Below are 27,626 nucleotides of genomic sequence, written 5' to 3'. Positions count from 1 at the left end.
AACACAGCCCTACCGACCATTTGATTTTGTCCTTATAAGACTCTAAGAATAGGGCCAGCCAAGCCACTCTGTACCTGGACTTCTGGCCTATGTAACTATGAGATAATAAATAGGTGTTTTAAACCTCTAAATTAAGTTAATTTAGGTAATTTGTTATAATGGTAATAGAAAACTAACAGTTTCTGAGAAGACAGTTGTTAGTCGGATTAATTGTTCACTGATGTGCAATGTGTTGCTTTTCTTTTAGTGTTTTTTATCTTTGGCTTTTAGCAGTTTGACTATGATGTGCCTTAGTACGGTTGTTTTCGTTTATTCTGCTTAGCATTCATTTAGCATCTTGCATGGTATAAATTTATTTCTCTCCTAAAATTTGGACAAATTTCAGGTATGATTTCTTCAAACATTTTTATCTGCACTCTCCTATCTCTACAGCTAGTATTCCAGTTAATACTCATATAATCTAATGGGTGTTAGGTCCCTGGAACTGAAAACTTGACTTTTAGAAAGCCTCCACCCTTTGGTTTCGTGTCTCTAAATTTTGTTCCTCTAAGTTTCTATCTCCCTTAGTCTCTGTTCCCAAGAGCAGGCTGTATAAGGAGTGGAACACTGTGACTGTCTTCCTAGGCCAGGCCAGATGCCAGTCTTAACCCTATAAAAGAAGACACCCAACTGCCTCTCGGCGCTGACACCATTTTTCAGTTCAGCCTGGCAGGTCCGCTTGCTACTTACTAATAAAATCTTCTTTTCTTACTTTACCTGGCTAGCGTCTCCTTCCTCAGCAACTTTACAATGGGTATGGGAGATTTTGTTCATTTTTTAAAATACCTTCTCTTTGTTTTTCATGTTGGATAATTTCTATTGATTTATCTTTTAGAATACAAATGCTTTCCTCTGTCAAGTTCATTTGGCCCTTAAGTCCATGTAGTGAATATTTAATTTAAGAACTGGTATGTTTTTGAGCTGTAGAATTTTCATTTGGTTCTTTTTTATTGTTTTGATATCTCTCCTGAGATTTCCCACAATCTCCACTGAGATTGTTAGTTCCAATATCTTCAGTTGGTTAGAGCGTGGCCTTATACCCTCAAGGTCATGGGTTCAGATTCATTTAGGAATTTAATTTGATTGATTTTATCGTATCTTAAGAATATGATAGGTAGATAGAGAGTCTTCATATGTTGAGTAATTCTGGATTGAACCCTGAAAGTTAAAGGGTGGGTGTTCTAGATGCTAATATTTTCTCTTTTGAGTATTGTTTTCTTTGTTTTAGTAGATAGTGTTCCTGGCTAGGCTTGAACTGTAGCTCTGTTTCTTGTGTGGCAGCTCCAGTCTCAGTTCAGACCTTTTGCCTTCAGCTGGGCTACTTCGAGTCTGTTCCTCACGTGCATGGTTCTGCATGGTTCAGGGATCACTCACATCTCTGATGTGGACATTCAGAGTTTGCGGATCCCCTCCCTGGCTCTTTCTTTTCTGGAATTTCCACATTCCTTTCAGTGTTCCTGATTTCCCAGTTTCACTTTTCTCATTTCCCAGGTGAGAAAGATTGTGAGTTTTTCTATCTGCACCTCCACCACTGCGTATGTCACCCCTTCTGAAGAGAGTTAGCCTCCTGTGCCATTGTATTTAATCTACTGCTTGCATTAATTTGTTTATCAAAATCCAATTACAGAAGGTTTAGGTTTTAAGTATTACAAACAATGCTGTGAGGAACAACTATGTGTTCTTATACATTTGAATGTTTGTTCAATTGTTTTTTTATTAAGAAGAATCACTGGGTAATAGGGTATGTACAGTTTTAAGACTTTTGTATGTAGGGTATAGGAATTTTCTATTTTTTTAGATCACACTTGGTACTATCATTTTTAATGTTTTCAAAAGTGACAGCTGGAATGATAACTCACTATATTATTTTAAGTGTTTTTCTAAAAGAAAGGTTACATATAAATTTTTAGTTTTTAATTGTCTAATTATGACCTTTAAATCTATTTCGACTGGGTTTTTTTCCTTGTTTATTTGAAAGGCTTCTTTATATAATGAATGTCATTAATGCTTTGTCACTCAGATATGTCACAAATTGTTTCCCCCGTTTACTTGGCTTTTACTTGCCTGTGGTGTTTTTTTGTTTGTTTTGTTTTGTTTTGTGTTGTTGAGTAAAGCAGGTTTAACTTTTCTGTAGTCAAATCTATCACTACTGACACTCACTATCACTTAGCAATGAGGTTTGTTGCTTTGGAGTTGGAGGGAACAAAATTCAAATTCTGCCTGCACGCATTACTAGCTCTGTGACTTAGGTGCATTACTTAACCTCTCAACTCTACAGGTTTTTCACCATAAAATGGTACTAGCAATGCCAAACCTTGTAGGATTGTTACATGCATGAAAAGTACTTGTCCAAGAGCTGGGAAATGACAAGCGCTCAATCAATGGTAGCTGCTACTGTTTTTCCTACGATTATGATTGTCTTCTGTCCTTTTTTCTTTTCCGTGCTTAGAGAGTTCTTTTCCACCCCAAGATTATATAAATATTTACCTACAATTCTTTAAATGCATCTTTGTTTTCATAAGCCATCCCTCCCCCACTGATTTAAAATGTTACCTTTATCAAATCTCTGTCTATGTGTTCTTGAATTGTTGAACTTAACACTGTTTTACTGAAACTTTTAGTGCGCATTTTAATATTGGTAGGTCACACCTCTCACTCATCTTATTCAAATCCTTCTTCGTACACATCTTTTTACTCTTTCGTAAGAACTGTAGAGTCATTTGGTATTTTATTGGGCTGGCAAAACGTGTATGGGAAAAGGGAAAATTTCAAGCTTTCGATGCAGGAACATGGTATGTCTCTCATTTAAGTTTTCTTTCATGATCCTCAGAAAGTTTTGAGTTTTTGGTTTTTTGTTGTTTTTTTTTCACTCTGCCCTGCACACAGTGGTTAAGCCATTTCCTAGCAATTTTACATCGATTGCTGTCGTGTATCAGATCTTCTACCTAATTATGTGTCCTAGATAATGAAAATGAAATTAAAATGAAATGAAATTTAAAAAGCAAAATGTAAAAATCAATATTTGCAGATAATAGGAAAGAAAGTAATACACTCCTATTATCTGCAAATATTGATTCTTACATTTTGCTTTTTTCATTTCATTTCATTATCGGAAACATCAGCACAATGCTCCATGGTACAATACCCCATTGAAAAGTTCCTTGATTTTTTTCACCTCTTGCTAACTGTGAGGTTGATGAGTTAAACACTATTTTACTCCCATTTTGCAGATAAGGAAACTGGGGCAGCCAGCGGCTAAGTAACTTGCCTCACTCCGAGTTCGGATCCGAGCCCGTGCAGTCTGGCCCCGCCGGGTGCCAGATCCCCTCCCAGAGAGGACCCAGTGAATGCACGCGCGGTATCCCCACCAGGGAAGTTCCCCCCGGGCTCCCTGCCCCCGAGGGCGCCGGCGGCTGGGCCGGGCTTTCCGCACGGGGGCGCTGTGGGCACGTGCTGCGGGCTCCGGGCCGTGAGCCCGGGAGTGCAAGTTCCGTCGCGGCGGACACCAGGGGTCCCCAGGCTGGGACGCGCGTGCGGCCGCGGAGGAGTGCTCGGGATGGGCAGCAGGGGCGGGGAGGACAGTGGGGAGCCACCGTGAGGAACACCGTGCGGGACAACGACAGCGCGCGGCCGCGACCCTCGTGGCTGGCCTGCACGCTGGCCTTCGTCCTCATCTTCACCATCACCGTGGACGTCCTGTCCCCTCGCTGCCACCCTCCGCTGTCGAGGGCCCTTCCCCAGCACACGTTTGCTTCCTTTCGTACAAACTGGGGACCTTAAGTCACTTGTCCTTATAGTGAAGCCCGTCGGTTGACTTTTCCTCTAGCCTGACCCTTTATTGGGGCGGGGGTCATGCCGTTCTCAGGACACAGTCAGGGTCTCAGTCGCCAGCGGGTAGAAAACTTGGCCAGAGTCGGGGTCGCTTTACTTTCGGGGAAACCCCACTGTCTGGTTTGCATTGCTGAGGTTTATGAGAGTGACAGGCCCCCGCACAGGTTGCCCAAGTTCCCCAGGAAGCCCTTTCACATAAAACCCACGAACATATGTTCGTTTTTAATGGCTTGGTTTTATATCTCATTTAGTTTTCCCAACTTTGTTCAAATCCAAGAAAATGTATAAACTGGCAAAATGATAGGTGATAATTTGAAACCGGGATAGAGACAGCAGCTGTTTTAGTTTTGTCCCCAGTAGTTTTCAGTTATGAGCATACAATTGAAAAAGATCCTGGCTCTGGTAAACATGCTTTGCAAAGCCACTGTGTTTCTCCTCTCCATGTTTACATTTTAAAAATAGAAGTTGTAGTAAAGAGCACATTTACATATAATATACCAGTAAAGCTAATTTTGTGCTCGAGTTAAACTTGCTCTTTCCTCCCAGCAATGAGCTGAAACTGGTCTATCCTGGACAGTAAGAGCCTCTGGACAGTTTCTCCGTAGGACACTGGATGTTCAGACCCCTAAGTGATGATTAGGTGCTTGGTGTCTTGTCCTTTATTTGGAGGCAAACCTCTGGGAGAAGGGACAGGGAAGGAACCATGCACTTAAATGTTTGCCAAAAGCAATAGTTTTGTTCTAACCAGAAAGTTGATGAAAGCTCTAATTTTGTGTAGTTCCTTTGGGGCAGCCCCCCCCACACACACCCTTTTTTCTTTTCGTAATGCTTGGGACAGTGCATAGTTTACAAATTAGTTAATAAGCACCTGATAATATGAATTGAGTTTAAGTGAGTGAATTGAATAACCTTACTTCATAGATGATTGGTTTAAACTTCAAGAAGAGGCCCATTCCCTCCTAGCAATAACAGCAGTTTTCCACTGCAAGAGGTGATTCTGAGCACTGTGTTAACTGACTGAATCCTCAGGTGGGCCCTGTAGTGGGGTGCCATTGTTCCCCATTATACAGAGGAGCAACTGAAGAGACACACTGATCATGGAAACCGTAGGTGGTGAACAGGGTTTCATTCACAGAGCTTGCCTCTGGAGCTACCCTGCTAAATTGCTGCCCATGACCATAGCACTTGGAAAGTTTGAATCCTATGGAAATTTTCACTTAAAAAATACTCACATGCTTGGAACAATTCTCTTTCTTGTGCTCCATGAAAAAGAAATTATGAAAAGTGCTTCGTTCACACTATTTTGTATTTTGTTTATTTGCAAAAGAACTTTTTGAGAAGGCACTCTGCAAAATACTACATTCCTGTAGCTGACTAGGAGACCCTTAGTGAACTTTAATCTTCGAAGTTTTTGAACTTTCACAATTTTATAATTGGGACTTTTTGTTCAGATTGTACCACTGTTGCAATTCAAACTATTTGGAGCTTTCTAGAATGGGTAGTCATTCGAAACCTTGGTAGAGATAGCCAATTCAAACTGAGTTTTAGGATACTAATTAAAAGTTCATATGATTGTTCAGTCCTTCCATTTTAGTTATATTTATTTTACTGGCTTTAAGGATGAAAAGAAGGAAAGAAGAGAATGGAAAAAATAAGATAAGAACACTAAGGCATCTAAATTTGAACTAGTACTTTCGTTTGGAAATCTGTCATAATTGCAGAGTTATTTATGCCCCTCCTCCCCCAAGGAGATGTGTTGGTGTCGAGTAGGGCTGGGTCTGGAGCTCACAGACCCCTCAAGCCTGTTGTCCAGACTGGGTCACAAACCCTTCACATGCCAGGCTGGGTCACCAGACCCCTGACATGCAGGTCTATGAGCTAGATAACCAGCAAAAAGGTCCCTGGAGTCTTGGTTGAAGAGCATGGCCACACAGGGAAGATGCCCGAGGCAGTAAAAAAAACGCCAGCCAAGTTGCAGCACTGCACATGCGCACTAACTCCACGCACACACAACTCATTTACAAAGGATGTGCCGCACCACCCCCAACCGGACCTAATGAGAGGGGGCCTGATTAAATTATTCTATTTTCCTGACAGTTGGCTTTTGACTTCCCAGGCTAGAAATGCAAAATGTTTAACAACCTGCATGGCAGGGACACTGGATAATCAGAGCAGATACAAGCTCCAAACAATCCCTAGGGTGTTAGATGCTGGCAGAAGTTTGTTCTGCTCAGGTCCAAAATTAGATACTAGAATTGATATGTCCAAAATTCAATACTAGAATTGATAGGACCTCATTCCATCTTCTGAGTAAATTTCATAGCATAATGGGAAGTCTTCTTCTGTAGTGGAACAGTAGGATTATAAATCCTTGTTATCTACTTTCTGATTTGAGTAATCCGTTAAGCTACCCAAACCTACTTTTCCACATTTGTCAAAACAGATAATACCAAATCTTTTACTCTTATACGATTGTTGAAAAGGATAAAACAAATAATGTAATGTGTTTGAGTTTGGGTTTTTTTTTTTTTTCAGTTTATTAAAAATGGTTGAGCTTATGATTTGTGCACTTTTCTATATGGACATTAACTTTAAACTTTTACTAAAGAAAATATAAAGCAAGAGTATGATAATCTTGCCCATTCAAAATTCAAAGATATGGCACTTTGACCTTTGTAGAATGTAGCAAAAAAATAACAGGCTTTTGCCCACAGCCAACTTGTTCTAACTTAGGAGTTCCACAAAACTGTGACGCTAGTGTCCAGATCCATGTTGATTAGAAGCAGTAAATCAGGAGGAAGATTGACACACTTGAACAGCTCATGGTGGCAAACGACAAAGTTGAAACAGACTCATAAAAAGCAGGTCTGAAAAACTGAAGAAGCTCAACCTTTTGGGGGCACATTGTGAAGAAGCAAACAACCCAGCTCACCATTAACTGCTCCTGAAAACAGCACAACACAATAATGTATTTATTAATTATGATCCTGATCCATCAAGGAAAGGTCCAGTCCTGTACGGTATGTTCTGCTCAAGAAGACAAGGACATAATACATTTTAGAAAGATACCCATCTAAAGTGGATTATCATTATTATTGTTGTTATTTTTAATCTGGGTGCACAGCAGGATAAACTGTCAGTAATTGTAAAAAAAAAAAAATTGTTCCTCAAAATGACTTTATGACCATATGGTTGACACTGTGCTATGCCACTCTTGCACTTGCCTCTTTCAGGTCTGTGTAGAATATTACCTATATCTGTCCTGCATTGCCACTCAGAGAGGCGGCATAGAATATGGAGAGAATATGAACTTTTGGCTTAGAGATATGAGTTCAAACCTTGGATGCACTAGGGCTGTTTTAAGATGTGTACAAGTCCTAGGCATCCTACTAAAAATAAAGTATTTTAAAATTGAAGTATAACTTACATACAATAAAGTGCATAAAACTTAATTGTACAGCTTAGTGTATTTTTACATATGCATATATGTGTGTCCATCACTCTTCAGAAAGGACTTAAAGAAAGGGTGTTGACAGATGGAGGTACTATTATCCACAACTTGAACTAGAACTTAACACCAAGTCTAGGTACTGAACACCGACAACTTGATCTTTTTCTCTTTTCCTGTCCACGAACAAATCATTGCCTGTGTTGGACTTGACTCTGCTTATATCCATCACTCAGGCCGTGAAGGCTGAGACTCACTGCCTTCCCCTTCCCCTTGGCCCACCGTCACCATTAGCTCGTCAGTACTCCAGCCTACGTCCCACCGAGTGTATTCATCAATACCTTGATTGAGCCCTTGGCTGTTCTGTTCACCATAACCTCTTCTCTTCTCCTTTCCTGTTTCCTCTCTTCTTTTCCCTTGTTTTTTCTCTTTCTCCTCTCCTGTTGTCTGTTTTTTACTCCTTGACCTCCAATATTCTTTATCACCTTAATTGGAGTCTATCTCAGTAGAGATAACTCTTGTATCTCTGCTTCCTAACTATGCCTGTTGTGCACCAGCAAAAATAAAAATAAAAAATAAAAAAAGACAGCCCTGAACTTATAAACATGTTATACAAGTATTCTAGAAGTTTATTTCTAAATTTCTTTAAAGAATATTTTATATGATGTTTTGGCTGTTATATTATCATGCAAATCCACAAAATCATGCAAATCCACAAGGTGACTGAAATAATACTCAGAGTTGCTGGTCCACCTGGGACCTGTGAGCCCCTGGAAGCAACCTGCCTCACTCTGATCTGAGTTCTGAGCCTCTTGGGATCCTGTGAGAATGGGACAGAGTCGTGTAGAAGGCACCAGAGGAAGCTTCACTTACTGCCCCGGAAATGTCAGGAGAGGGCTCAGAGTAAATAAAAACAGATGATGATGGAGGATGATTTTGTGTCATGGATGAGCAGAAACGAGTAAAAGTATGTGCAGCTGCTCGTAAATCGAGTGCTGTGTTGGGGACGAACATATCAGATAGTACAGGGAAGTGTTGAAGGAGCTTGTAAAGAGAATGGATCGAGAATCAGGACTCCAGGGCCTTTTACTGCATGGATCTTAATTTAGAGTTATCACTTCGGGCTATTCTTCACATCAGGACATTGATGGGGCTGGATAAGACCGGCAAAGTTCTTTCTGATTCTAATATCCTTTGATTTTCATGATTATTAAACTCACTACGGAGTTGGAAATTATAATGCTATGAAATTCACTAGCAATTCTAAAATAGAGAATCAGACCATCTCTCCTGCAACGTCAATTTGGGATGTCTGTATTGAGGTCCTAGAACTGGCTAGTCACATGGTTTACTGGTGATTTGAAGACCAGTGCCCTGTGGGATCTTCAAAAGCAAAAATATGAAACAAAACAAAATATCCATACATTATCCAATTGCCCAAATCCTAAAAGAAAGATTAAAAACTATGCATTTTGAACAATATTTTTGAATCATTTTATCTTTTTACTATGTTTTTCATAAAGACTTATTTTGCATCTTATATTCTATTCTCACTGTAAATGATGCTTTCCTGTGATGCACTTAATATCCACAGACATCAGATATAAGGTAAATAGAATTGTAATAAAAATTTAACTTCTAGGATTAGGCAATTAGAACAAATATACAATATTTCCCAACAATCTGGTCTGGTGTCTAAACCTCTCATGATAAAACTTTAGCCTTCTTAACGTACTGATTCTTAACTGATTTTGCAAAAACTTCTGGCCATCTTTTGGTGAACACTTCCACTTAAAATACAAATAATTTATAGCACTCATATTTAGTTTTTTAATCCTACAATTTTTAAAAAATTTATTTATAGTTCTCGGTTTCAAGATGGCGGCGGCTGCGGCGGCTGGCGCGGAGTAGCTGAGGTGGAAAAGGTGGCCACTGGGCCTCAGGCAGCCGGGAAACTTGTGGACCTTCCTCTGGCCATCTCTTAAGGGAGGACTGCTGCTGCTGGCCGGTCGTGGGGGCTCAACGCCACTTTGCCCCCGGCAGGAGAGGCTGCCTCATTTACAGGCAACAGCTTTGAAGTGTGGAGCAGGAAAAGAACTGATTCTTAGCTGCAAAAGTGAGTCTTGAAACAGGGAACACGGCGCCAGGGCTGCTGTGGATGCAGCCAGGATCCCGGAGGCTGGGGCCGCACTGAAGGCGGCCAGCTGCCCTATTCAAGATTCGAGGTTTCAGGCTGGCATTAAAGAAGACTCCTGGGAGCGCCCGAGCGGCGCCGCGACTGAACAGCCCGAGGCGGCAGCGCCGAGAACACGGAAGGCAACAAACCAGAGACAGAGCGAGCGCCCGACCTGGCACAGCACTGTGAGTGATCCCTGGCACAGCTCTGTTCGGGGGGTGGTTGCCCACGCGGCTCCCCGACTGCACCACCAGGCCACTCACTGCCCCGGTGCTGCCTCCATTTTCCCAGGTGTGGGCAGCTCCGCCCTGCTCGGCCATCACTGAGCCCATTTGCTTGGCCTGGCGCAGGGCTTTCCGGACCCTGCGGGCCGACCTCCTCTCCCACTCCCTCCACGGTTCTCTGGCAGGGCTGGGGGTGTGGGGCGTCCCGACCAGTTTTGGGAGGGCTAGGAAGTACGGGCGGGCCGACTGTCACTCCACCACACCCTGGACTCCGGCCCTGGTAAACTTCCTGTTACTGGGAGGCAGATACCATCTCTGCGACCACCAGTTTGGAAAAAAGCCTAACGAATTTCTGGTTGGGAATAGTGTGGTAGGAGAGTTCCCAGGTCCGCTTGAACCTGCCGGAGAGCAGGCTGCAGGCGGGCACTAGACTCGGTTTATACCGGGGGGATACAAAGGTGAACAAGACCCGAGAAAGATCTACACAGTGTTACAAAGGCACCCAGAGAGACCGGTCGTCTGTGCCTAGCAGAAACCTGGTAGACTTCCTGGGCGAGGCGGTGCTGAGCAGGGTCTTGAAGGCCCAGCTGATAGACGAGGGGTGCAGAAGACACGCCCCAACCCAGCACAGTGTGCACAGAGGGGGGAGACGTGCGGCCAGGGAGGCGGAGACTCGACAGAAACCACACACCCGGTGGGGTCGCCACTGCACGATCTAACAGCCTGGGCCAGAGCACACGGAACGGGGAGAAGTCCTGTACAGAAAGTGAAAGCTCAACAGAGATCACACACCCTGTGGTACGTGATCCACCAGCCCAGCAGAGTACAAGCTGACCAGAAAGGTGGATCCCCGGAGAAGCCCAAGACCCGAGGCAACCACACACACAAGACACTAGAGGCCAACTGAGCAGTCACGGCGGGAGCCATACCAAATTGGCAACAACAGCAACATCCTAGTTAGTCATTAGTCTTAAACCGGTGGACTGTGAAACCCCCTGCCACAATGAATAAACACCAAAAAAAAGACACCAGAAATACAAAAAATCAAGAAAGTACACCACCAAAAGTTAATAAATCTCATACTCTAGATCCTATAGAACAAGAAGCCCTTGAAATAACTGACAAGGAATTTCGAGTGATAATTCTAAAGAAACTGAATGAGATACAAGAAAACTCAGCTAGACATCATGATGAAATGAGGAAAAGTATACAGGATCTGAAAGAGGAAATATACAAGGAAATCAATGTCCTGAAAAAAAATGTAGCAGAACTTGCTGAACTGAAGAAGTTATTCAGCGAAATAAAAAACACAACGGAGAGTTTAACCAGCAGGCTTGTCGAAGTTGAAGAGAGAACCTCTGAACTTGAAGATGGGCTGTTTGAAATAACACAAGCAGACAAAAAGAAAGAAAAAAGAATCAAGAACATGGAAGAAAATCTGAGAGAGATATCAGACAACCTCAAGCGCTCAAATATCCGAGTCATGGGTATTCCAGAAGGGGAGGAAAATGGAGATTCCATTGAAAACATATTCAACAAAATAGTGGCAGAAAACTTCCCAGGTATAGGAAAAATCACAGATCTTCAGATCCAGGAAGCTCAACGATCTCCAAACGTATTCAACCCAAAAAGGCCTTCTCCAAGACATGTCATAGTCAAATTGGCAAAACTCAGAGACAAAGAGAGAATCTTAAAAGCTGCAAGAGAGAAGCGTCAAATCACCTATAAGGGAGCCCCAATCAGGTTAACATCAGACTTTTCATCACAAACCCTAAAAGCTAGAAAGGAATGGGATGATATTTTCAAAATACTAAAAGACAAAGATTGCCAACCAAGAATACTCTACCCTGCAAGGCTATCCTTCCGAAATGAGGGGCAAATAGTATATTTCTCAGACAAACAAAAACTGCGGGAGTTCACTACCACAAGACCACCCTTACAAGAAATCCTCAAGGGAGTACTGGGTTTGGTTCCTGAAAAATAACTACCACTGCCATAAAAACCTAAGAAAAATCTAAACCCGCTAGTACAATAAAAATGGCATTCATGAAGAGAAAACAAGCTAACAAAAACACTATCTACAACCTAAGGAACCAACAAACAAAGAAACCAAACAGTAAATCAGAAAGCAAGGAACAAAAGACACCTAAGACAACCAAACAACCAATAAAATGCTAAGAATAAATCAACACCTTTCAATAACAACTCTTAATGTTAAAGGCTTAAATTCCCCAATTAAAAGACACAGACTGGCTGACTGGATCAAAAAGCAGGACCCAACTATATGCTGCCTACAAGAGACCCACCTCACCCATAAAGATTCACACAGACTAAGAGTGAAAGGATGGAAAAAGATTTACCATGCAAACAGAAAAGAAAAACGAGCTGGAGTGGCTATTCTTATATCTGACAAAATAGACTTTAAACTAAAAACCATAAAAAGAGACAATGAGGGACACTACTTAATGATAAAAGGACTGATCCATCAAGAAGACATAACAATCATAAATATGTACGCACCCAATGTTGGAGCAGCCAGATTTATAAAACAAACTCTATTAGACCTAAAGAAGGAAATAGACACTAATACCATAATAGCAGGGGACCTGAACACTCCACTGTCAATATTAGACAGATCATCTAGGCAAAGAATCAGTAGAGAAACACAAGATCTAAACAAGACTCTAGACCAATTGGAATTGGCAGATATCTACAGAACATTCCACCCAACAACCTCAGAATATTCATTCTTCTCATCAGCACATGGATCATTCTCCAAGATAGATCACATATTAGGTCACAAATCAAGTCTCAATAAATTCAAAAAAATTGGAATTATCCCATGTATCTTCTCAGACCACAATGGATTAAAACTAGAAATTAATAACAAGCGAAACTCAGGAAACTATACAAACACATGGAAATTAAACAGCATTCTACTTAATGACATATGGGTCCAAGAAGAAATCAAGCAGGAAATCAAAAAGTTTATTGAAACTAATGAAAACAATGATACATCATACCAAAACCTGTGGGATACTGCAAAAGCAGTATTGAGGGGAAAATTTATTGCATTAAATGCTCACTTCAGAAGAATGGAAAGATGGCAAGTGAACAACCTAACACTTCACCTTAAAGAACTAGAAAAACAAGAACAATCCAATCCTAAAGTTAGCAGACGGAGAGAAATCATTAAGATCAGAGCAGAACTGAATGAAATTGAAAACCAAAAAACAATTCAAAAGATCAACGAATCAAAAAGTTGGTTTTTTGAAAAGATAAATAAAATTGACAAACCATTAGCATGGCTAACAAAAAAAAGAAGAGAGAAGACTCAAATAACAAAAATTAGAAATGAAAAAGGCGATATTACAACTGATTCATCTGAAATACAAGGAATCATTCGAGACTACTATAAACAACTATACGCCAACAAATTTGAAAATCTGGAGGAAATGGATAAATTTCTGGACACACACAAGCTCCCAAAACTGAACCGTGAAGACGTAGAAAATTTGAACAGACCAATAACAATAAAGGAGATTGAAGCTGTTATCAGAAGGCTCCCAACAAAGAAAAGCCCAGGACCAGATGGATTCACAGCAGAATTTTACCAAACATTCAAAGAGGAATTGACACCGATTCTTTACAAACTATTCCAAAAGATTGAAACGGACGCAAATCTCCCAAACTCATTCTATGAAGCAAACATCATCCTGATACCAAAACCAGGTAAAGATATAACCAAAAAAGAAAACTACAGGCCGATATCCTTGATGAATATAGATGCAAAAATCCTCACTAAAATACTAGCAAACAGAATACAGCAACACATACGAAAAATTATTCATCACGATCAAGTGGGATTCATCCCAGGGATGCAAGGTTGGTTCAACATACGCAAATCAATAAATGTGATACACCATATTAATAAACTCAAACACAAGGACCATATGATCATCTCTATAGATGCTGAAAAAGCATTTGATAAAGTTCAGCACTCATTCATGACAAAGACCCTCTATAAGTTAGGTATAGAGGGAAAGTATCTCAACATAATTAAAGCCATATATGCCAAACCCACTGCCAATATCATCCTGAATGGGGAAAAGCTGAAAGCTTTTCCTTTAAGAACAGGCACTAGACAAGGATGCCCACTCTCACCACTCCTATTCAACATAGTGTTGGAAGTACTAGCCAGAGCAATCAGAGAAGAGAAGGAAATAAAGGGCATTCAGATTGGAAAAGATGAAGTCAAACTGTCCCTGTTTGCAGATGACATGATCCTATATATCGAACAGCCTAAAACCTCTACAAAAAACTGTTGGAATTGATAAATGATTTCAGCACAGTAGCAGGATACAAAATCAACACACAAAAATCAGTAGCATTTCTTTTCTCCAATAGTGAACATGCAGAACGAGAAATCAAGAAAGCCTGCCCATTTACAATAGCCACCAAAAAAATAAAATACTTAGGAATTGAGTTAACCAAGGAGGTGAAAAATCTCTATAATGAGAACTACAAACCACTGCTGAGAGAAATTAGAGAGGATACAAGAAGATGGAAAGATATTCCATGCTCTTGGATTGGAAGAATCAACATAGTGAAAATGTCCATACTACCCAAAGTGATATACAAATTCAATGCAATCCCCATCAAAATTCCAAAGACATTTTTCTCAGAAATGGAAAAAACTATTCAGACATTTATATGGAACAATAAAAGACCACGAATAGCCAAAGCAATGCTCAGCAAAAAAAATAAAGCTGGAGGCATAACACTACCTGACTTTAAGCTATACTACAAAGCTATAATAACCAAAACAGTATGGTACTGGCATAAAAACAGACACACTGACCAATGGAATAGAATAGAGAATCCAGAAATCAACCCACACACTTACTGCCATCTGATCTTTGACAAAGGCACCAAGCCTATTCACTGGGGAAGGGACTGCCTCTTCAGCAAGTGGTGCTGGGATAACTGGATATCGATATGCAGGAGAATGAAACTAGATCCATACCTCTCACCGTATACTAAAATCAACTCAAAATGGATTAAGGATTTAAATATACACCCTGAGACAATAAAACTTCTTAAAGAAAACATAGGGGAAACACTTCAGGAAATAGGACTGGGCACAGACTTCATGAATACGACCCCAAAAGCACGGGCAACCAAAGGAAAAATAAACAAATGGGATTATATCAAACTAAAAAGCTTCTGCACAGCAAAAGAAACAATTAAAAGAGTTAAAAGACAACCAACAGAGTGGGAGAAAATATTTGCAAAATATACATCTGACAAAGGATTAATATCCAGAATATATAAGGAACTCAAACAACTTTACAAGAAGAAAACAAGCAACCCAATTAAAAAATGGGCAAAAGAGCTAAGTAGGCATTTCTCTAAGGAAGATATCCAAATGGCCAGCAGACATATGAAAAAATGCTCAACATCACTCAGCATCCGGGAAATGCAAATCAAAACCACATTGAGATACCATCTAACCCCAGTTAGGATGGCTAAAATCCAAAAGACTATGAACGATAAATGCTGGCGAGGCTGCGGAGAAAAAGGAACTCTCATACATTGTTGGTGGGACTGCAAAATGGTGCAGCCTCTATGGAAAATGGTATGGAGGTTCCTTAAACAATTGCAGATAGATCTACCATACGACCCAGCCATCCCACTGTTGGGAATATACCCAGAGGAATGGAAATCATCAAGTCGAAGGTATACCTGTTCCCCAATGTTTATCGCAGCACTCTTTACAATAGCCAAGAGTTGGAACCAGCCCAAATGCCCATCATCAGATGAGTGGATACGGAAAATGTGGTACATCTACACAATGGAATACTACTCAGCTATAAAAACGAATGAAATACTGCCATTTGCAACAACATGGATGGACCTCGAGAGAATTATATTAAGTGAAACAAGTCAGGCACAGAAAGAGAAATACCACATGTTCTCACTTATTGGTGGGAGCTAAAAATTAATATATAAATTCACACACACACATACACACATACACACACAAACCGGAGGGGGGGGGGAAGAAGATATAACAACCACAATTATTTGAAGTTGATACAACAAACAAACAGAAAGGACATGGTTGCGGGAGGGGGGAGGGAGAAGGGAGGGAGGTTTTGGTGATGGGGAGCATTAATCAGCTACAATGTATATCGACAAAATAAAATTAAAAAAAAAAAAAAAAGGAAGCTGTAAAAAAAAAAAAAAAAAAAAAAAATTTATTTATTAATTCCTGTTTGAAACATTTTCAAGCTTGAGAAAATTAAAGTAAGAATCTGGTGGAATTACACTGTGTTGTGCTTTTCACAGATTTGGTCAGATTTCTGTCTTTCATAAAGTAAATAAATAACTATTTTCTTAGGTAGAATGTCTAGTGCTTTGTACTTATGCACATAGGGCAATTTACAGTTTTCAAAGCACTTTCCTACATTTGGTTTTATTTATCCATGTAACAACCTCCTCAGGCAGATAAGAAAACCGAAGCCCAAATTCACAGATAAATGATCAGTATTTCTAATTCCAGAACACAAACCAGCATGGCAAAGTGAAAGAAGCACAAGAATTAAAGTCAGAATATCCAGGGTTGAGTCTCATATCTGCAATACTGTTATTTGTAGTACGTTTTGAGTCCAGTTACTCAACCTCTCTAAGCCTCAGTTTCTCCATCTGTCCAATGGGGTTAATAATATCTCACAGGGATGCTTAGGAGGATAACCTAGATTCTGCCCATCAGTCCGGACACCCAGCCATTCATCTACCTACCCACTCATCTATCATTTTGAAATTATAAAGTAGTACGTTAATAATGGTATTATTATGTTATTACTATTATAACTGTGATTAGTTCTTTTTATGTTGTTTTTATTTTTTAAATGTTCATTTCTATATAAGTGTATTTTCAAAAAACAAGTAGGCAACATGAACTGGTAGAAAGTGAAATGTCAGAAATTGATGGTTTAGGATCTAATTCTCATTTGTGACATTAAACAAAACACACAAATCCTCTTCTGTCTCAGTTTCCCCTTTTGTAATAACATTATCTCCCCACAGAAAGTAGATCTGCGATTCAGAGACTGTTTCAAAATCCAAGTTGTTCTTGAATTTTAAATGAATCTGCTCTAGAAGCTACAATAACTTTCTTAGACACATACACTACCATTCAAGAAGTTATGACTTAACTTGTATTATACAGACTTGGAAAATGACTTCAAGTTAACAAAGTCCTTGCTTAATACAGTCTCCAATCTGATAGATTTCTTGTTAGCACTGTTGTTGTTTTCCTCTTGCAGCTTTCCACCATACTTGAAATTATTGATCCAAGGCAATTTTTTTACTTTTAGAGACATTTTATTGATTTTTCTTCCCTTACATGCTTAGCTGTTGTTTAAGGTTTTATTACTTTTTTCCCCCTGGTTTTTATAATACATTGTTATGGAACCATAAGTCTTTACAAATTTGCCAGAGTAATTCCCCAAATTCCCTGGAAATCTTAGGACAAGTAGTTTCAGACTTTCAAATGCATGACTGAATTTGGGTCTGATCTTTGTTTCCTCTAGCTATTCATCTCCTAAGAAAGTATTCCTGGGAGCAATTTTCAGTATTAAATTAATCACAGATAAGATAGAGCTTATTTTTGCTAGCTCTTAGAATCATTGTTCTGTTGGCAATTTTGAAAGTTAATCAGGAATAAAATAGTCCTAGATTAAACCTCTTGCTATTAATTCTTATTAACATTTAATGGCTGTGTTTTAAAAAAAATGCCTGCTGTGAAAAGTATCTGCCTTGGAAGTTATTTTAAATCTCCATAGAGTTTCTGGAGCTTATTCTACTCATTCTTTATTAGAACCTTTTAAAAATGTTAGCTAGAATATTTGAGATGAATAGTAAAATCTTTGCAAGGTTGCCTGAGTTTTCCCCTTTTTCCTGAGTATTTTTAAGTTGCCTAGCTGACAGTAGCACCCTGTCTTCTAGAAATTCACACACTCCCCCTTAGGGTTTTCTAGGCTACCATAGAGGCAATTAATTGATCATTTTTAAGGAAGCATTTGTGCATGCACAGAGCTCTGGATGGTATCACTGATATTGTTTACTCCTCTCCATAAAGGTCGTTCCTTAATCCTTAACCTGATTTCCTCACGTCGCAAATAGATTGGTTAATCAAGTGGACCTGAAACCTGAAGGCTCTATGTGATCCCAGTAACTTTTAGTGCAATTTAAAAAAAAGTTTTTTAATTGAAGCATACTGATTGTTTATATTTATGGGGTACAGAATTGTATTTCATACATATATACAATGTGTAGTGAACAGATGAGGGTAGTTAGCAAATTCATCATCACAAACATTTATTGTTTCTTTGTGATGAGAACATTTAAGCTCCTGTCTTCTAGGCATTTGCGAACATATAGTATATTACTGTTAATTACAGATGCCTAGCCTTTTAGTGCAACTTAATAATGCTGCAGATGAGAAATAACGTTGGGATTTTCTGGTTGAGGTGTTCAAAGATTTATCCTTACACAGAGCTGTACACATTTGGCAATCACATTGAAGGAATCAGTCTTAGATGAAGGGACAAGAAATGAAATAAATTTACTTGGGGCTGAATATTCTTCAGGTTATTGGGGGTGAATTAGAGTTGCTGCGCTTATGGTTTAAAAGTATGCTTACTTGCTTTGCTTGAACAGTTTTGGTGCTTATTAGATGGAATACCATTCATCTGAGTTAATATTTATTGCCTACCTAAAGTATAAGAGAATATAAATGGCCAGTAAATTCTGATGGTTTGTCAAAATGCAAGGCAGTGCTAAGCTTGTGTGTGGCTCCTACTTTCAAAGAGGTCACTTCCTATCAAGGCTCCTAAAATTAGTCTCTTTTATTGGATATATGCTATATTGGTAGAGCAGTTAAGAAAATCTACCAACTGACTTTCTTTGCAACAGCAAAGAATCAGCAGTCGGGTTAAAGAGTAGGACAAGGAACCGCACACAAAGTGCAATAGAGATTGAAGAGCTAGGAAGACAAATGGGGTCAAGGAGGCAGAAAAGCAAAGAAGTTCTCAGATGGAGTGGTGTGTTGTATGGACGGTGTAGTGTATGATCAGTGCGTCATGTGAACAGGGGATGATGTGGACAGGTGTTATATGAACAGGGTGTTGTATGGACAGTGTGTTATATAACAGGGTGTTATGTTAGCATAGTACGACATGGACCATGTGTTATATGAAAGAGTACAACATGGTCTGTGTGTTATAGGAGCAGGGTATGATGTGGACAGTGTCTTATATGATCGGGGCATTATATTTCAGAGACTTTAAGGAGGACAAAGACTGAAAGAAAGAGTCAGCAAGAACGTCACTGAGGACTGGAGAGACGTCTCATCAACGTGGTGTGGGTAGAACGCAGATGAGTTCTAAGTGAATTAAAAATGGATAGGAGGAAATAGAGGCTGTGCTGTGGAAAAGCTTGTTGGAAAAGTTTGAGGCAAGAATACAGTGGGGCTAGAAGATAAAAGGAAGCTTATTTGCCAAGGAGAGATCCCTGCCAGATTGCAGGGATCAGCAGAGGAGCCTCCTCAGCCATGTCTCTCTGACCAGGGGAGGAAGCTTCTTTGAGCTAGAGCCTGTGGTTTCCATCTCAGGAGAAGAGAAATAAGAAATGAGTATTGTCCAAAGCCAGACATGTGCCACATGCTCTCACATTCTCACCAGGGCCATTATTATCTTTATTATCTTGATTTGTTACACAGTAAGAGAATGAGGCTCTGGAAAGATATGACTTACCCACAGTCATTTAACAAGTGGCATAGCCAGGATTGGAATCCAGGTGTGTTTTGTTTCTACATTTATAGTCCACTCAGCCTCTAATACTCTGAAATACAAATCTTTAGTCTGGCAGGTTGGCTCAGTTGGTTACAGCATGGTGCTGATAATACCAGAGCTCAATCCCTGTACCAGCCCGCAGCCTAAATAAACAAATAGTTCTTTCAGGTATACAAGTGTAAGATACGGACTGTGTGCTTTGATGTCCAAAAATAAAGCCTTTCACTTTCCCTTGCACTGCCAGAGTATTCCTTAATCACCTTCGGCATCTCAGCTGTCCCTTGTCATACCATTAACATTTCTCCACATGGAGTTTTTTTTTTTTTTTTTAGATACAAACCAGGGTTATAAGTAGATTCTTCATTGAACTAGCCTTCTTAGATCTGAGTCTGTGGGTTTGCTGTGTAAAACAGATTAAAAATGTATCCAAGAGTATCTGAAGCACATTTTTTTCCTAACTGGTCTTTACCACTTTGTTGCTAAAGTTCAGGCACACTCAGGTTTTTTCTTTTAATCTTTATGAACAATAATTCAGAGGGTCTCTAATCTTGCTTTTCACACCATTGAAGTCCAGGCTGAAATGAAAGAATGAATGAATATTGGCCTGTTGAAAAAACCACCATCCTAGTGGACAAGTGCGAAAGAACAATTAATTTCTGCTCTTGTGTGGGTGTGGTTTGGAGACTAAGGGTGCTTAATTCATCCAGCAAACCATTCTTGAGCACCTACTGTACGCCAGGCTCTGTGTTCATGGTGGGAATTTAAAGACTTGTACCCACAGTGCTGGACCTCAGTCTCTTAGAGGAAGACAGCCTTTTATGTGAATGTGTGTAGTTCTGTGTGGCTTTGATAAAGGAAGCATAGCCATGCAGGGCGAGGATGAAAGGACTGCAGAGCAAGGCCAGGAAGCATTTAGATTAGAGTGTGTAGCTCCTATGCAGTAAGGTTTGTGTGCTCCTGTAAGACAGCATGGTAAGTAGTTTCTCTTTTTCTGCCAAGAAACCAGTGACCTCTTTAGAAATCCGCCCAGCCTCGACACAGCGGAGGTCCATCTTTGGTTGCCTAGAAACAGAACTGGAGACAGAGATTTGGTGCTTTACAGAGGGAAGAACTTGTGACTAAGTGAGGAAAGCAGACTGGGGCAATGGAGACAGTCAAGCAAGGATGGGATCCCAGGTCAAGCCTAGACTTGGCCTGATTTGTAAGTTGGGGGTCTCTGGAAAAAACTCCATCCACAGAGTTCCCTTCACTTGAGGCAAGGGGACTTGTCTTTTGTTCTCCAGTGTCAGTTGCTCATTGGTCACTAAAGGCAGTCGCTGGAGAAGGACGCAGCTCTGAGCCAAATGGAAGCACCCAGCACTCATAGAAACTTTGGGTAAATGCACCAGCCTGGCACAAGGGACCTGAGATGGGCAATAGCAGGATTTACTACAAGGCCTGTGAACAAAGAAGATGCACAGGAGCAGCCTGGGCTCCTGTAGCCAGGGTTCGGAAGGGAGCACAGAAGGAAATCAGTCCTCCTCAGGGGTCACCATGGCACAGATCCAGTTATTACCAAATTAGGAACAAGATGGCTAGAGCTGTAGAAACATTGCTGATGAAATCCTTAAACTCAAGGCCCAGACTTTGCAGTGTCAGATAGGGTGGCAGATGTCTCTGTCATTCACGTAAAAGCAAAGTGATGCAGGAGTATTTGTTCAGATGCAAGTCAGCCTCAGGCTTGCAGCGTGTGAGATTTTTAAAAAGCAGAAAAAAATTACTGATAAAAAATAAGAATCTGGCCCAGAGTAGGAAATTCTTTTACTCTCACCTAGCTAAGACTTTCACTAGTTAGTGATGGAGCTGCCACCGTCCTTAGTGCCCTGCTTGGACTTTCTGGGTATAAAAAATATGGCTACTGCTTCGTTGCCGCCTTTCACATCTTATACAAAATTCGTTTGTGGACCATGCTAACCCATGACTATTCAGGGAAGAGAATTCTGGGGAATACAGATCCTGTTTAGTTAAGCTGACACAATACAAATACAGCACAGTTTACCCCTTGGCAACTGGGCATCTCTCTCTCTATCTCTTGAAACCACACTTAACTTCCAAATAAAGGAAACATTGAAATTACACTTTCATGCCCCAATGCAACTATCCCTTGTAAAACTGAAAATACATGAGCCTTCTTCCCAGAAGACATACAACCTCCTTACCCATCTCCGAGTGATTTTCATTATTCCAGCTGTCACATTTACCATTTACTATCCTGTAATTTAAATACTGAGATATATGGTTCACTGCTAACACATCTTACATCAGATAGTAGGAGAGTAGCAGAGGAAAGAGACAAAAAGTGACTAATGTATTCACAAATTATTCATGGTGAAGTAAAGAAATATTCTGATTATTTTAGTTCTAATTTCTGCAGTTGGCCATGTGGTCATAATGGAGATCTATAACTACCTTTTCCCACTCCCTGCTCCCTCTGCCCTCTGGGACATTGGCATTCCTGCCTGAATTGGGTTATTTTAGTTTTCCATTGGCTTTAATTACAGGTACGAGTACTGAGACACTCTGAGGATTTCTTGCACTTCAGACATACACTTCCTAGCTCCTATTGTGTAATAACAACCCAGTTTTCCCTTGATAATCAGGACTGATCACCCCAGCCAGCATAGTAACTCCTTTATCTATTAAGTCACTAGAATGAGGAAGCCACAGTAGACAGGTGGCAGTCTCAACTTCCACTTTAGTGAAACCACTGGTGTATGTTTCCTAGTGGAAGCATTTATCCTTTGAGAACTAAGACTTTAGACCAACAGAATCTTGAGCTGTGGGGACAGGAAGCAAACATCTTGCTAGGGTATCACTTGGGTAATTTTGAGGGGAAAAACTGCCTTTCCCATCCTCGATTTTCTGATCCATGAGTCCTGGCTATGGAATGAGCAATACTATATGTTAATCATTGATTTATAACACATACCACATCATGGGAGACGGTATCCTAGGCTCAGCAGCTGAACCTTCAAAAGCCATTCCACCCGTCTGTTAAGCAAGCTATTTAACGATGGGGAACATGGTCAGTGCAGTGAATTCTAAGAGCATGATCCCATTGTTACACTTCATTGGCTGTGAGAGGAATTCCTTAGTCAGAAGCAATGCTATGAGGAACACCATAATGGTGGATAAGGCATCCTGTAAGTCCATGGATGTTAGGTACCTGGTAGAACCGAGAGTATTAAAGGATAGGAAAGGCAAATCCAAATCTAGAGTATGCTTCTATTCGAGTCAGAACAAAGTACTGCCCCGTTTTATGATGGAAGTGGTCTTATGTAATCAATCTACCACCAGCATCTGACTGATTTTCCCAGGGAACGGTGCCATATCAGTGTAGATCTTCACTGTTGGCAGGTTGGGCATTCAGCAGTGCAGCAGTGGCTATAGCCAGATCAGTTTTTATGAGTAGTACCATGTTGCTGGGCCCATTAATAACTTCTGTCTTTGCTGCCATGACAATTTTGTGAGCTTATTGGTCTAGGACACTGATGGCTAAGGAAAGATTACCTGATGCCCACAGGTTGTGTCATAAAGCTCCTCTTCTGCTGAGGTTGCTTTTTGGTGAGCATTCTTACAGGACAGAAGTATCTTCACACTCAGCGCCCATTCTGTGAGGTCTATGCACCTTCGTCATCTTTAGACCCCTGTGTCACCAGTTTTCTAATCATGTTTCTTCCAAGTCCTTCCTTTAGCCACTGCCCATGAATCAATGTAGATCTGTACCTGTGGCCATCTACCCTTCCAGGAAAAATGAATGACCAATTTGAAGTTCCATTCAAAACACTGCTTAAATTTCTATTCACTGGGAGGGTTTTCTTTCACCCTTGTCCTTCAGGGCAACTCTGGATTAGGTCTGGAGTACTGCAGTTATCCAATTTTAGGTAATTCCAGTATATCATGAATAAACATCTGTAAACCAGGCCGGGTTTTTTCTTCCTTTTTCAATTGGTCAAAGGGAGCTCCCCATGAGGTCATAGGTACATGATGAGAGAATGGGGGCAGTGTGGCAGGAATGTGGGCCATGGGCATCTGTGCCACTTGCTCAAGCATCTTACTTGTGCCTTCTGGGCCTGCTTTAGCCAGATCTTGTATGTATTGTCACCTCTCCCAGGGTGATGGAGACTCAAAGGATTATTCAAAGCCCGTTTCTCCAGAGTGTTGAGAGGCCCTAAAGAGTTAATCCCAGGAGCAATTCCTTCAAGAGAGAAGGATTCCCAGGAAATAACCCCGAATCAGGTTTTCCCTCAGTTTTTATTGTCCAGGCAAGAAAGTTACAGAAAACGTACACAGGGGGTTACAAAAGGAACAATGAGATAATTGTCATGGCAACACTTAGTTCCCCAAGAAACTCAAAGAAACAGCCAGACGTGAGATGTGGAACATCCCCCAACCATTAACCTTGAACCTTTTAGCTCACATACTTACCCATCATTAAGTTTAGCTACACCAAGGACGACTGCCCTTAGAGCAAGCGTTTTTGCTGTGTGTTACAATTTTTTTTTTTTTTTTTTTTTTAACAGCAGAGACTTTAGTCCTGGGAACGTTTTCCGTTTTTCCCAAGCTTAGCATTTCTATGTGCAATTCTAAAAAGTAAGGCAATTCCTTAAACTAAAGAGCTTTGGCCTTGCTAAAACTACAGGGCTGTGGCCTCACTAAGCTATAAGTTAGGCCCTGTGAAATACATTTGCTTTATTAATGTTCATATCCTCCACAACATGTCACTTATTTTTGATGCTGTGCAAGCCCGACTTTGTGATTTGGTGAGTCAGACAACATCTAGTCTGTGAGGGACCTTTCAGATCACATGATCACTTGGTCCATACTCAAGCATTCAGACTCTACTTGCCATGTGACAAGTCAAAAACTGTTTCTCAAAAGGAGAATACATATCTACAGAGGGCAGCACAGACTTGCTGCAAAATCCTAAGGGTCTACATTATGAATCACCTATATGTGCCTGCTAATGCTTCCTTACAGATTCCCAATCTGCTACAAACAATTCAGGCACCATTAGTGTCTTAGTCTGTTCTTGCTGCTATAACAAAGTACCTTAAACTAGGTAATTATAAATTATAGAAGCTGATTTCTCACAGTTGTATATGCTGAGAAGTCGAAGATCAAGGCACTGGCAGATTTGGTGTCTGATGAGCGCTGCTCTCTGCTTCCAGAATGGTGTTTTCTTACTGCATCCTCACATGGTGGGAGGAATGGAAGGGCCAAACAGCTCCTTTGCACCTCTTTTATAGAGTCACTAGTCTCATGCACAGGGGCTCTGCCCTCATGACTTAATCAGTCCTGAAAGGCCCTACCTTTTAATACTGTTGCATTGGCAATTAACTTTCAGCATATGAATTTGGTGAGGAAACGTTAAGACTATAGCAATTGGATCAGATGTGTCGAGAGATAGAGCAGCTTTCAGAGCCTTTTCTTGTTCCGGGCTCCACTCAAAACTGACAACATTTTTGGGTTACTCAGTGAATGGGTTGGTGTAGCATGTCTGAGTGAGGTATATTTGGGGTTTTTTTTTTGTGGTAGGAAGAGTGATACAGCAACTTTTTCTTCACCTTGCATGGCAGGTATAGGTTATAATTTAAGTAACTCTTGCCACTGCATGCCATGAACTGCCAGTGTCCCCTTTGCTACTGGAAATAGGGTTTTTTAATGCTTTAAAATATAGTCCTATTACAGAACCAATTGCTGGTGACCCAGAACTGACACAGAGAAACCATCCTTAAGGTTATTCTTGGCCCACTTCCAGTACCAAATTCTGTATCAGTCAAAGTTCAATCAATCAATCCAAGAAGCAAAATCACTAGAGCAATTGTGGGAGCTAATTAAAGAGTTTATTTGAGGTTGTTGCTTCTTTGTCTGGTGCTAGAGCCTAAGTCCACAGAGAAGGCAGGGTAGAAGGAAAGATGGATGTCAAGAGGGGATTCAAGGGAGACTAGAGCCTTGGAGGAAGGTCTGGAACCTGGGAGGATGAGCTGACCTTGCCTCAGTGAGTTAGTTTCTCACTCTCCAAGCCAACTAGGGTTCAGCAGGAGCTAGAGAAGCTGTGAGCTTCTCACCTCCACTGTAGACCACCAGATGAGACTCAGTGCCTGAGCTTGCAGTGGCACCTACAGCTTTACACAGACCTTCTGAGTGGAAACAGAATATGGCTGCTGCTTCACTTCTGCCTTTTAAGTCTTGTGCAGTTTGTCTCTTGTGGGAAACACTAACCTGGAGCTATGAAAGGAAATGTCTTTTCAGATTAGCTGATTGACACAATACAGACCCTCTGTACACTTATTAACTGTGTGCCAAGTACCATTCAAGGTGGTGGGGCATGGGAGAGAGATGTCTACAATAGGCACTGCCTTCATGGAGTTACTAGCTTGGGCTGTGCAGAGATGGTAAGAAGTAGAGAGATAATTGTAATTAATCAAAAAGCAATGCTGCCCTGCTCTGGCCATTCCCAGAGGGAAGTCACAGGACTGGTTCTGAGGGAGCAGTTTAGACAAAGAAACTTTTGAGTTGTCTGTTAACTTATTTTATTCATATCTGTACCATATTTCACTTCCAATTTAAAATTTTATTCATTGGAACAAATATTTACTCTACATGCTTAGTTTGTGTCTTTAGTCACTGTGAAGCTGTTCATGGTTTCTTTTTGTTGACAGTGCAGTGAACTCTGAGTATTTTTTCTCTCCCCTCCTAGTCATCACTTAATAACATGCTTTTTCAGAGTTATTCCTGAAGAGGCTGTAAAGCAGGGCCTGGCCAGAGGGCCCAATTTTTGACACTGGTACCTGTGTAGGAGCTCATGAACTTTCTTAGGGAAATACACTGAGTGAAACTAACAAATAATGTTGTTACAGTCTTGACTCTTTCACTAACTAGTTTTATGACTTTGTTGCTTTTCCTCACACTGGGTGACAGAGATGCAAAAAGGAGTACTCAAAGCCCATCTCTTCTGAGCAGGGAGACACCTGGAAGGGGTTAACTTCCCGGAACCCTCAAGAGAGAGGCATTCCTCCTTTGGGAAATTAACACGAACTGGAGTTCTGTCTCAGTATTTATTCTCCAGGCCAGAAAGTTACAGAAAAGGAACATATGTGGAGTTATGGCTAAGTATAGTTTAACAATAGAGGCTGGTAACATCGGTGAGATAACAAAGTGACATTCCATAATGCAATTTGCAAAAGGTTGTCATCCACCAACAAAGGCTTTTTCTTAGCAAATACTGTGTTTTCCTACAGCAGTTTCCTCAGTATTTTTACATCACGGTAAAGCAATTTTTTAAACATATCAATCAGTAGGTTAACTTGCTCCGAGGGCATTTGTCCTTGGGCCAGCAATTTTGCTGTGTTACAATTCTATATCCGCAATAGAGACTTTAGCCTGGGGAAAGTTCCCTATCTTTTGCAAACTTAACATTTCTATATGGAATTTTAAAAAGTTAGGTTAAACCTGAAGCTACTGGGCTTTGGAAACTAGGCCCTGTGAAATACATTTGCTTTATAAATGTTAGTATACTCCACATGACTTCATCCAAGTTAATTCCATATTTCTTTTTTTTCCCTCATCTCTGAAAATCATCCAGGGCGATCACGAATATACATCTCAATGTTAACATATCATTCTGTGATTCTTCCACAGTAAAGATTGGAACTAAATTCAACGAAGAAGAAATTGTTAGCCATTAACAGACATTATTTTAAATTTCAGATTGCATTATCACACTGGTTGTATAGTCTTGTATATCTGTACAAATGGATAGATTGCTATTCTGTCTGGAGTTGCAGAGAGCTGAGAATTGAATAGATGACTTAACAAAGTGTACAATTACGATTAAATGATTTAATTACTGTCACCTGGTGGAGTTCTTAAAAAAATTTTTTTCTTTACCCTCTTGTCCAACACAATACACACATTTCATGTACACATGAGCACTTGTGATAAATCATAGAGTCTCTGGCTTAATTTTTTTCTCCAAACATTTGTAAAATAGGATTAATTCAAAG

At 40.5% G+C, this 27,626-nt stretch overlaps 1 protein-coding gene across 1 annotated transcript in view; it reads left to right on the top strand.

Annotated features, from left to right (window-relative positions):
* The first annotated feature begins 2,818 nt into the window (after nt 1-2,818).
* The window catches only part of MTNR1A (melatonin receptor 1A), a 28,464-nt gene continuing 3,656 nt past the window's right edge, over nt 2,819-27,626 (top strand). Inside the window, 3 exon segments of the mRNA XM_063076712.1 lie at nt 2,819-2,831; nt 3,275-3,737; nt 17,774-17,801. Of these exon segments, the coding sequence (XP_062932782.1) occupies nt 2,819-2,831; nt 3,275-3,737; nt 17,774-17,801 (504 nt within the window).

The sequence above is a fragment of the Cynocephalus volans genome, chromosome 13, assembly GCF_027409185.1.
Source record: "Cynocephalus volans isolate mCynVol1 chromosome 13, mCynVol1.pri, whole genome shotgun sequence".
In the NCBI taxonomy this organism is placed as follows: domain Eukaryota; kingdom Metazoa; phylum Chordata; class Mammalia; order Dermoptera; family Cynocephalidae; genus Cynocephalus; species Cynocephalus volans.
Note: the sequence above shows the minus strand (reverse complement) of the source record. Positions and strands in the feature narration are given on the sequence as shown.